The sequence below is a fragment of the Aedes aegypti genome, chromosome 3 (genome assembly GCF_002204515.2).
Source record: "Aedes aegypti strain LVP_AGWG chromosome 3, AaegL5.0 Primary Assembly, whole genome shotgun sequence".
Classification (NCBI taxonomy): domain Eukaryota; kingdom Metazoa; phylum Arthropoda; class Insecta; order Diptera; family Culicidae; genus Aedes; species Aedes aegypti.
This window is the reverse complement of record NC_035109.1, coordinates 188,174,238-188,186,618: the sequence shown is the minus strand read 5'-3', so window position 1 is coordinate 188,186,618 and position 12,381 is coordinate 188,174,238. Positions and strand designations below refer to the sequence as shown.

Sequence of the window (12,381 nt, the reverse complement as noted above, 5' to 3'; positions counted from 1 at the left end):
GTATTTATTTTATGCCACTAAACGAAATAAATTGGTCTGGAAAGTATTTGAACACAACCGGACTTTCGCCATTATAACTTGTTTATCCATTTTGAAAAACTGGCTCTGAATACGGTAAAGTTTAAACAACCATACTATAAAACTGCGCATCACAATACACACTGAAGTCGATAGCAGCTGTAAACACTTTGAATTATTAACATTTACAGTCTTCCACCTAGTATAGAACATACTAATGTACAATTTTATTTTGCTATGGAAATTGGTTACTCACCATACTCACAAAGAGTAACTTACTCACTCACCGAGAGTAATGACGTCATACTCACTGCGAGTATTACTCTTTACGTGAGTAATACTCGCAGTGAGTTATGACGTCATACTCTCGCGTGAGTTAGAGTAAGGAATGAGTGACTCACAGCGTGAGTATTACTCGCAAACGAGTACGTGAGTGAGTATTTTTTTACTCGCGAGCACGAGTTTCCCAACACTGCATGCTGCATGCTGCATAACTTTTTGATTACGCATAAGTCTACTGCCTATTGCCCTCCAGGATACATGGACAAGTTTGATGACGAAAACGTTATTACAGAAGGAGAATGGCGCAAGAGAATTTCATCGGACTCATTATACCATACGACATTTTCGGCGAGTGCAGGCAGGCCTTCGGACTACGGCAAATATATTAGAAACGTGCTGAAACAGTACGTAAATTCAAACATCGGCCTGGAAGTGGCTCTCCCCCTTCGCTACCGGATTTCTTCTGGACAATTTTCTTCCTGTACCGATGGCTCTCGCGAAGTGAGATCCACGCCGTTTTGCACATGTCGCCTGTTAAAAATAATGGATATCAGTTACTATTTATCTTCAAACCCTGGTGATTGCCTTCATGGGCAAAGACAGGGGCCGAACCCCCATGACGGACAGAAAAATAAATCAGAATCCACTAGTTTGCTACGATAGAGTTAAGGGTTCATTAATAATTAACATAACGCCGAAATGGTCACGCCCTTCAGCGTTATGAAATTTGTGAATGAGCCCTTTTTTTTCTCTGTTCGGATGCGCCACTTCCTTTTACATTTCAAATTTATTTAGATAATGTCTCACAACATTCCAAAGTATTTACCAACAACTGAGATATATCCTTAGAGTTCTCTATAATGCTTGATTTATTCTCGTTAACCTTCTATATTGAAGTTATTTTCAGACATTCTCTCAAAATTGTTAAGTATCAACACTTGAAAAATAAACTTGCAATTTCAAATGTCATCTTAAAGTTATTTGTATTTTTCAGTTTGTAGTCTTAAAAATAATCTTGCAAATTCAATAATAATCTTTGAGCTCTTTGTAATTCTCTATTAGTAAAGCAATAAGGTTCCTAGTACCGACCCATTTTGACGAATACCGGTTGACGAACACCGGTTCAACGGTTCTACTGTAACTCTTTTGTTTGCAATAAATATGAAACATATGCTTCAATAACCTGAACCGTTTTTATATTTCGGCCTAGCTAACTAGAAAGCTTGACCGTCATCAGCTTCATTTGTATTCGATTATCGATAATTCGATAACCCTGTTGGTAATATATGATCTCCTGAATCATTTCCGTTCAATAACTTCACCCAAAACATGTTTTTGGTGGAAACAAGATGCAAACAATAAGCGCCTTAAGTTTAGTTTCGGGTCATTTGGCCGAATGCCGTTTGGCCGAAATTGAAAACAATAGTGAACTACAGTTAGCATAAATTTGTAATGAATTTCAAAGAATTTATTCTGCGTATACTTAAAGAAAGATAAATCATCATTGATATACAATTAATTAGCTCTTTAGTGTAATTTCAAGAAACAGTCAATGCTGAAAGAAGAACGCCCTAAATGTAAGCAATCATTCACTTCTCTGCAAGGGGTGATAGCTGTCAACAGATGTTTTCGCATCGCGTTTGTAGCCTTGTAGGCCTCTGACAGAAACTAAAACGTTTTACGACTTAATCGTCCTTCTTCTGGATCGGATTTCTTCGATCCCTCGAATCGTACAAAGAAAAATATTTCATAGTTCTAGCAGCCACAAGTTATTGTTTCTTTTTTTCACAACGGAGAATCAGTGAGCTTCTTCGACGTAAGTGTTCACTGAGTTGTTCGGTTTACTGCTTTACGCAAGCAACGGTGCAGATTTCAGTTCACACGTTGCAATCTTAATTTTGGAGGAAAAAGAAATTTCACCTAAGTTAATCGTTATACTAAAAAAATCTGTTTTGAAAAAGGCTCTGTTAATAGGCTTGTTAATAGTCTTAATTCCAATAACTATGAAAAATACTTCACTCTTAAAAGAACAGCCTATGATCAAAAGAAGGAATAATCTCTTATGAAAATTTAAGCAAGTGTTATGCAACTATTATTTTTATCAGTTTAACTACAAGAAACTGCCAATGATTTAAAGAAGGTAAAATTCCCAAATGAAAACATAAGCTAAATTATTGCCGATATGAATGAAACCAATTTAACACGAAAGAAAAGCCTATGTTTAAAAGAAGGACAAATTTATGATGAAATCACTAAAGACACTTGAAACCTTAGAAAACCGTTGATAACCTAGAGACGAATCAACTATCAGCTTAGAGTCTTGTACGATGCGTGGAGTCTACAACTTCATCCTGAATAGACGGTTCAATGTTATTATTATCGTCCCGCCACATCATACAAATCAACAATTAATGGGTAGGGGACGGACCTGGTGTAGGGGTTAGAACACACGCCTCTCATGCCGAGGACCTGGGATCGAATCCCATCCCCGAGATAGTCACTAAAAATTTCAGTGACGACTTCCTTCGGAAGGGAAGTAAAGCCGTTGGTCCCGAGATGAACTAGCCCAGGGTTAAAAATCTCGTTAATAAAGATAGAAAAAAAAAAAACAATTAATGGGTAGTATCCACTTCGTAAGTACTGTGCGAAAGGATAGGACAAGTAATGGCCAAGAAATACTTCAGCTGTCCAAATTACTTGAGCTGTATCCAGTTGACAAGTAGAGCTGATTTCGTAACATTGGTAACGCCTGCCGTACAAATCAAATGGAGCTGTCACTATTCCGTACGGAAAAATGTGCCGCTCAATTATTCCGCAAGTAAAAGTGACACTTCGCTCATTCTGGATCAGCTGTCAACATTACTTTGGTAATTAGCAACAAATTGTACTTTACCGCTCTACTTAGGATGTGGATACCAGGCTTAAAGCGTTGTAGCAATTTGATTTTTTTCGTAATTCAGCCAAACGGCATTCGGCCAAACGGCCCGTTCGGCCAAATGGCGTTCGGCTAAACGACATTCGGCCAAACGGCGTTCGGCCAAATGGCCGGACACCTTAAGTTTTATGTACGGAGATAAGTTTTTCTACTTACATGAATGAATGATGTCACTTACATGATGAAAAGTTGATAATTAGAATAAGCCTTTATGTAATACGTTCCTTGATCAACCTGAGAAACTCGCCATCAACGAACTCTACTAAACTTACGTACCATTTATTGTGAAGAAATTTATTGAATCAAACAACTATTATGTAAGTTTTTCATCAGTATTGAAAATACCGGTACTCAATGCTTTCCAGTACCGGTATTCCGGTACCAAAAAATGGACGGTATTACCGGTACTTTCGGTACCAAAACCCTATAAAGAAACAACTGGGAATCTCTCGTTATTCGTGAGCATTATCTGAACAACAATTCTGATATACTTTTGAAGTTCTTTGTAATCCCCAATTAGTTAAAAAAAATCGTCATTTAATTTTGGTATACTCTCCGATAGCTCCGTGATAAACAATTAGTTCGGTATATTTAGGAAAATCCTTGTTATTTCGTCTACATTCAATAGTTTCCAGACATTGAATACCAAGGTATTCAAAAACTATTCAAACATAACCTGAAGTACGTAGACACAAAAGTCAATTTGGTCAAATTGAGATGTAAAATTGTGAAAAATAATGGAATCGTTCTGGTGGGCTTCGATCCCACGAATCCCAATATGCTAGACAGGGCGCGTTAACCAACTGCGCGACTCAGAGTCTAGTAGACGACACTGAAGACGGCCTTACAGTTAAAGTCGAAATACGCGTATCTGTCAAAGGATACAAACTCTAGTGGAATTAATGGTATAGTACTAAATTCGGGTTTGCATCTACTTATAGGGATTCCACTAAACAACTCGAAGATTTATTATAATATTTTTAGAGTTCTTTGTGATCCTCCATAGGCTCTGAAATATTCTAAGATTTCTCGTTATTATCCGTATTAGCAATTTGAGCAGACATCCTCCGAGCATTCAAAAGTATTTACTTACAAATCAGGCATAATGCAGGAGTTTTCTGTGATCTTGATTTGATTAAGAAATGATTTAGGAATTTCGGGTTATCCTTTATCAATCTTTTTTTTTCCTCTGACATTCTCTCTGTGTTTCAAAGTATTTATCAACAATTCAAAAGTTCTCTGTGAATCTCAATAAGTTGAGATATATTCTAGGAATTTTTAGTTGTCCTTAAATATTCCAAATTTATTCAGACATTCTCTCGGAACTCCGAAGTATTCAACGACAATTCAGTAATACTCTCATGGATCTGCTCAATTTTTTTTATGAATTATATTTTTTATTTCGTCAACCGACGTAGACTAGTACATTCGAATTTCTCGTTATCCTCCCGCATAACACATTGTTCCATGAGTTCTCTCAGATCCTTAAAGTATTCCACAACAATTTAAAAATTCTCGTTATCCTTCCACATAGTATTTTTTTTTTCAATTGTTCTCTCATATTCTCATAGTACTCAACAATCATGAGTATTCCCATTTTTTTCAAAATTTCTTCCTGAGTTCCTAAGGTATTGAACAACAATTCAGAAATAATCCATGAATTCTTTGTGATCCTCAATAAGTTCAAAAATATACTAGAAATGTTTCGTTATCATCAACATTTACCATGTGCCCAGACATTCTTTTATTTACCAGCAATTCAGTATTTACAAACAATTCAGAAACTCTCTTAGAGATTTATGTGATGCTTAATTAGCTTAGAAATAGTCTAGGTATTTCTGGTAATCTTTCAACATTTCAAATTTATTCAGACATTTTCTCAGAATTCCAAAGTATCCATCCACAACTCAAGAATAATCCTGCAAATTCAAAAATAATCTTAGAGTTCTCTGTAATCTTCAATTAGTTCAAAATCAACATAGGAGTCCTTCGTTACCCGTCAGTATTTCAAATTAGTCCTAAAATTTTCATTTGATAAAAATTTCTAAACATGCACGAAAAACTAATTCAAAAATATTTTTTTGCAATTCCGTTGCAAATTAGCCTACTTTTTATCAAGAGAATGGACAACATAACGGCCTACTTTTCCTACCGAATGAAACAGTGCTGAAAAGTGCTACTTTTCAGCACTAATATCAGTATCGAAAAGTAGCACTTTTCAGTACTGTTTTGGGAGTTATCAGAATGACGTCGGATTGCATCCATAGATCATTTATTCAATTGTTCTGAATTTTTCAATGACTTAGTCAACTAGGTTCTGATTTTACATCCGTACGATGAACCGAATTGAGTCGGATTCCAATTGTAGATTCGGATTTGAAATCAGAATCCAGTTTATTGTGAGGGATTCTGAGTTGAAATAGGATGTACCTATAGGAGGCAGTAGAATAGGTGAGTTCACAACAAAAAATACGGGAGCTTTATGAGGCGATTCGCCCAGTGAGCGTGGGGCAGTAGTTGAATTGGTCCCAAAATGATCGGCACTTCATGTTCCTACACGGTTTGTGTAGGAAGATTGGCACATGAGGAATAACTGTACAACACAGAAGAATATTTTATGCGGCATCATACCTTGTCCGTTTACAAATATACGTAGATCAGTTTGATTTCGGGTGATGCGCGAAAATTGGTGACTGACATGTCCATGGTCATACTACTGCATCACAGCCTACCTGATTGAAAAATATCGAGTCGCTTTAGCGCATGGATACCATGTGGATTTTCTTGAAATATGATTGTGTTCCTTAAAATGATCTAAATCAAACGGCATTTTTCGTAAATGCAAAAAATGTTGCATAGTTATTTATGCAACAAGTTCCAAAACTCGAAATTTTCAGCACTCGCCGTATTTATCCAACTCGGCAAGCCTCGTCGGATAAATGTACGACTCGTGCTGAAAAAATCATCATTTTGGAACTTGTTGCATAAATAACTATTATAGTACTCTGTGATCCTCAATTAGTTAGGAAATATTCTTGGAATTTCTTATTATCCTCCAAAAATCCAAATTTGTTCAGAGTATCTCTAAGAATTCCAAAGTATTCACCAACAATCCAAAAAAAAATCTTGAAAATTAAAAAAAATATTTGTGAGTTCTCTGTGACTTTTAATTAGCTCAGATAACTAATCTCGTTATCATTCCAAGTCTAAACAAGAGTTTCAAAAAATTCAAAAAACAATTCTACAGTTCTCTGTGATTCTCAATTAGTTATGAAATATTATAAAAAACCCTGATTATTCTTGAATAGTCTAAATTTATTCAGCCATTCTCTCAGAATTTCAAAGTATCCAACAACAATTCAGAAATGCTCTCATAGTACTCTGCGCAATCAACTCAGATGTTTTTTTAGGAACTTAGCATTATCCTTCAACCTATCATTTTTTTCAGACGTTCTCTCAGATTATCAAAGTATTCAACAACAATTTAAAAATATTCTTAGAATCATCTGAAATCCTCGATTAGTTAAGAAATTCAAGACATTTCTCGTTATCATCAACATTTCCAATTTGTCCAATTTTTTTCATAGTTTTAGAGTACTGAACAACATATCAGAGATAATCCATGAATTCTTTGTGATCCTCATTAAGATCAAAAATATACTAGAAATTTCAACATTTACAATATTTCCAGAAATTCACTCAGATTTACTAAACATTTGCCAACAATTCATAAGTACGTTAAGAAATCCTGTGAGAAAAATCAGAACTAACTGAGGTTCAAAAATATTCTAGGAGTTTCTCGTTGTTCTACGACATTCAAAAAAATGTTTAAACACTCTCTCAGAATATACCAAACAATCCAAAAACAATCTCATAGTACACTGTGGACCTCAATTCATTCAGAAATAATCTAAATTACTCGTTATCCATCATAATATCCAATATGTCCCAGAAAGCTCTTAGTACGCCAAAGCTTCCACCAACAATTCAAAAATAATCTGTGAGATCTTTTACCTCAATTAGTTGATAGTTTGCTTCAACATTCCTAATTTGTCCAGATATCAAAATCCCAAATTATTCACCAACAAGGGAAAAATATCCTAAAGTTATTTTTATAAAAGTGCTAAAAATCGAACTCATGACCATTTGCTTACACAGCGAAATTATAAAGTCACGGCAATGTAAATCACTAAAATTTTATAAAATAAATATAAAAAATTTTTGCTCACATATTGTTTGCCTACGAATCGTTTTTGTTGTATTTAATTTTCTATCAAATGTCAAGCAGTACTTCTTACTATTTATTTGATAATATTGAAAAGGAAAACTAGCCTACATGACTTCAAAGCCATTTAGATTAAACAATTATTTTGCTTAAATTTTTACTCCTTTGCAAAAACATTACATAGTGGTGCATCAGTACCCATAGTGGAGGGTCTCCAAGAAATCAATGGTTTGCGCCACTGGGTTCATTCACATATTTCAACGCTGAAAATGGACATTTTTGGCACCCACCCACCCGAGGTCTACAAATTTTGTATGAGTCGTATCATCAAGAAAACACCCACCCACCCACTAGAGCGTTATGAAGTTTGTGAATAAGCCCACTAAATGAATAATTCTTTAAACCTACCTCCACTAAAGGAACAGTATTTCTATTATTGGTGCAAGGCTATTTGCTGGGAAATTTAAAATGAATCGTGGTTTTTATACATTTGAATGATAGAAGGATTTGAAGTCTATCTACTGATAAGTTGAAAATACATATTTCATGATTTTATCACCAGGTTTCAGCAGTTTTCCTTTAGTTGCACCACTAATCGTACATTTGCCTCATAAAACTCATGCATTGCCTTTTTAAAGCAATCAGTTTGATAGAAAACATTGAAGAGTTTCTAAAAAAAAACTTCGAAGAATGCAAAGCACCTGGTGGCAGGGCTGGTAACAGGTTTCTTTTTAGATTCTCTATTTCAATGCAGTCTCTAAAATGTCTCAATTTTTAAAGGAAAGCATCGAAATTCTCCATTTCAACCAAAATGGAGAATCTCTGAAGAAACTTGCAAATGTATAACTAGATAAATTCCTTGTTGAAATCTTTAAATATCTATCACCACTGGACTATCGCAGAGGTTTTTTTTCAAGTGCGGAAATGCTTATAAAAGTGCGCGATTGCAGCAAATCGAGTCGGTTTTACATGTAGTAACACTCAATTCTCAAAAATCTGTCTGACCAACTTTTCTGAGACATTCTTATAAAAGCCTTCATCTGGTGATTCCTAATTGGAAATTTTTTTATTTTATTGGTTTATGTATGGTCTGTTTTTGATTACAATTCTCGCACAACTTGTTATTTCGCCCTAAAAGCCATTGGTAACCCAGTGTGTAGCTTTTTGTTACTGTGCAATCGAATGTAGGTATTTACACTTATTTAACAATGCTTCGATGAACAGAAGATCCTCCTTTATCTCCCATTAGTGATAGCTTTCATCCTAGTCCATTCATTTGTTTAGAAACAATAAGCTACACACTACCAATGGCTTTTAGGGCGAAATCACAAGTTATGCAAGAATTCGGTCTCTCTTTGGTCTCTATCTGCAAGCATAGGTTCTCCAAAGTTAGAATGTAAAGGCACTCAGTTGCTACCAGCCCTGCGGAGGAGAAACAAAAAACCAAATTCTGGAAAAAAAAAACATTATAGGAATTCTTAAGCATATTCATGGAGGAGTTTTAGTCGGATGCGTTTAAGAAAGCCTTTTTAAGAAGCCTGGAGTAATTCGGGTGTTGTCTCTAGAAGAAAATCGTATAGTCTAAGGAAATTCTTGGGAGAACTATGAGAAATCCTTATATCCCGTTCCAATAACTTGCTAGGCTGAAATTGCCGGCCGATAGGAGCCAAAACGCGTTTAGTATTTCACTTATTGATCACTGTAATAGGAAAAGAGGATCGATGTTCGTCATAGTTTAACGTTTTGTGCAAAAAGGGTAAGATGTGTACAATGATCATTTTAAGTGAAATCCGTGAATGAACTTGAGGTCGCTTTCCAACTCACAAACATCCCTCGTGGAAACTCTGGCTATGTCCATGATTGCCTTAATCTACTTACAGGTTCGGTTGAGCTGCTTCGCAATCTCCCTCCAGGCCCGATCGATCGCACCATTGTTGTAATGGTCTCGATTAGAAAGGTCCCAGATTTCTGGGCGACCCTTCACAGCTGCAGCCAGCTGTTTCTTATCCTCAGAAGAGAAGAAATCCGTCCTTCTTCTCTTCTTCTGGCGTTTCCCGGCAGCCGCGGGAGGAGAAACATCAGGAGAAGCTTCTGTGGCTTCCGTATCAAAGTCCGGTGGGGACAAATCGATAAACTCCCCTAGCTCCAAGAATTCCACATCGGCGTACTCCATCGCAAATAAAAATGTACACAAACACGGTTTTCAGATCACGAGCACAGAACACTTTTGGACAGAACGTTTTTTTTTTCACTTGGTCACACTAGGTCACACTGCATTCGACGCCGGTTTCAAAATACGAAATGTCATTTTTCTTGCGGAATAATAGATCAGCATATTATTCCGTAAGAAAAGTGACAGCTGAATGTTTTTAGAACAGTAATCCGCCATCTGTTGGCAAATTCGAAAAACAGTATAAATTTCTTGTCAGCTGCGGACCGCACAGGAAATTTCGACAGAAAAAGCATTTCTTGACCGTTTCTTGTCCTATACTTTTACACAGTACTTATCAGCTGCGGACTACACTTAAAAGAGTAGGAGAGAGTGAAAGTAAGATATAAATATAGATAAGTTGAAAAATCGGTAAAGAAGAAGCTACAGATCAACTGATTCCGGCACAGTAGTGGCCACGAGCACAAAGTGCCTTAAAAAATGAGTTGTGGTAATAGTATTACCGAAACCGCTATTTTCCTTACCATTTGAACAATTGGTCTTATCAGGAACAGCTTTATCAGTAGGCCGGCTCCAGAGACACGGTCTCCGTCTTTTGGGAGATTTGTGTCACAAAACTTTCTATTTAACTTGCTTCCTGAATGCGTATAAGTAGTACGAGTTTCAGACTTTAACTCAAAGTCCGGTTGAAACAGATCCCCTGATTTTTTTTTCCAGAGAGGCAAAATATTTCAGCACGTAACGCCACTTGAGCTACAAAGTACCTAAGAGTGGAGACACAACTTTAACTTTATACTTATTTCTTAGGCAGTCAGTGTTGTTGCATTTTCTTCTTTGCCATGAGTTGGCAGCAAAAAATAAGTTTCCAAACTGAAATGAGTGGAGAGACAGAGCAAACAGGAGCGGTTGAAACCCAAAGTTTCACATTATTTCTGCATTTGCCAGCATGATGGCAGAAGCAAAGCTATGGAGGATTGAGCAAATTAATTTATCGATCGATTCCAGACCGGGGGATTGCAGTCAGTGCACTACTGCTGATATTGAGATTTCCTGAAAATTATGCGAAACTTAGACGACAATTTTAATCCTCTTATAGAGTAATCTTGTCATTGGCTAGTGAGAACACAGCTGCAAGAGTTCGTCTATCGACTATCAAAAATCGTTTGTTTACGATTGAAACCAATGAATCTTATGAATGTGCTTCAGATATATAACAGTTCGCCATCGAAGAAGTTGTCCTTCCATTTTACAGCGTGCGAAAGAATCTAACCGAGTAAAAAGGCTCATAAATATAACTGTATGCCGGTCGTTATCGTCGAAGGCGATAAAACATTGTTTTCAACCATGCTGGAACATTTGGATTACAACTGCCTGAACTTGTCTGATGTAGGAATTGTTTTATTGTTTTCTCTGCAAAGCTTAAAGTGGTGGAGCAATATTTCTGAGTTTTTTATAGTTACTGCTACCGGCATTGAATTGATACAATCTCAGTTGAATAAGTATTATTTTTTCATGGCTGAATACTGCAATAAAGAAAATCGAACACGTAATCACTCTCGCATTATATCTGCGGCAGCAAAATTGCTTCTTTGTTTGATCTCTTAATCTTCTTATCATCCCCCGCTCGTCTTCCTAGCAATAAAAAGTGCGCAAGTCAATAAGTGCACCGGAAAATCGAAAGTTACACCATATAGGTTTTAACGTAATGCTAGGATTGTTCGGATTCACTTGCGTTCGAACGGCGTCTGCTGACGAGAGAAGTATTGCTTGAAGACGCTACCGGTATGGTGCCGCCTGATGACCGCCGCCCGAGTGGGACGTGTGATCCGTGCTCGAGTGCTAAATTTTGGCTACTTTGAATCTGCTGGGAAGATAGATGCTGTGGATGTTGGTGTTGTTGTTGCTGCTGCGGTTTTTGCACATCCAAGAGGATTTCCGGCGTGAAACGAACCCTACTCTGAGACGACATCGAGGAGGAATTATCTTTTGCGCTCAAATAAGAACTGTCGTCACTAGTTAGACTCTCTGGAGGCGTATGATTTGTGGTTCCAGGCGTACCACAGCTTCCACTAGAACCGGTACTATACTTCTTTTGATGCTGCTGTTGCTGTTGGGAGTTGTGTTTCTTCAAGCTAGAACGCAGCTTCACTTGGGAACCAGCCCCTGATGATTGCGTTCCACCATGTTCTAGGCCTAGACTCATAGGTCGCTCGTGATTTGTGATATTTATAAATTCATTAGAAAAGTGACCCGGGTAACCGGCGTTCAGACTAGTTTGCCTCTTAAAGTAGTTTGGAATGTTTTCATACTCACGCATACGATTAGGAACGTAGCTAGATTCCGGCACTTTGACTGTATTCGGATTGTTACCTATGTAGAATTGGCTTAAATTATAAATGGTACTGTCTACCACTTCAATGTCGTCATCCTGATCCAGATGAAACCCTTGATTAATATTGCTAGCAGTCGTGGAAACATTGGACAACGTTCTTCGATGGCCAGCAGCACTTACGCCCATTGCCGGAACACGTGGGGCATTGAAACGCTGCGACGTGCCTCCTTCGTAAGCATAATCGTGATACGACGCACTATCGTAGTGATGGTCTTCGTAAACAGGCTCGCCTCCATATGACTTCGTGTCACGCTCGTAGGCGAAATTGATCTCCGGTCGATATGGAAAGTAATGTGATCCTGAGAAAGAGAAACGTGGTGATTTGATGAATCGCAAAAATGTTACCAACACTGCAAACT

The 12,381-nt window shown here is 37.1% G+C and overlaps 2 protein-coding genes across 4 annotated transcripts in view; both read right to left on the bottom strand.

Annotated features, from left to right (window-relative positions):
- Window positions 1-208: 208 nt before the first annotated feature.
- Window positions 209-9,989, bottom strand: LOC110679150. Its single transcript, XM_021853219.1, has 2 exons — window positions 9,339-9,989; window positions 209-831 (listed from the first exon to the last, which is right to left on the bottom strand). The coding sequence occupies exons 1-2, from the start codon at window positions 9,631-9,633 to the stop codon at window positions 686-688; spliced, it is 441 nt and encodes a 146-aa protein (XP_021708911.1). The 5' UTR covers window positions 9,634-9,989; the 3' UTR covers window positions 209-685.
- Window positions 9,990-10,020: 31 nt separating this feature from the next.
- The window catches only part of LOC5577102 (mitogen-activated protein kinase kinase kinase 11), a 112,483-nt gene continuing 110,122 nt past the window's right edge, over window positions 10,021-12,381 (bottom strand). For all 3 annotated transcript variants that reach the window (XM_021853216.1, XM_021853218.1, XM_021853217.1), the window contains one exon: window positions 10,021-12,321. In XM_021853216.1, the coding sequence (XP_021708908.1) occupies window positions 11,339-12,321 (983 nt within the window). In that variant the 3' untranslated portion in view covers window positions 10,021-11,338. The remainder of the gene's footprint in view (window positions 12,322-12,381) is intronic.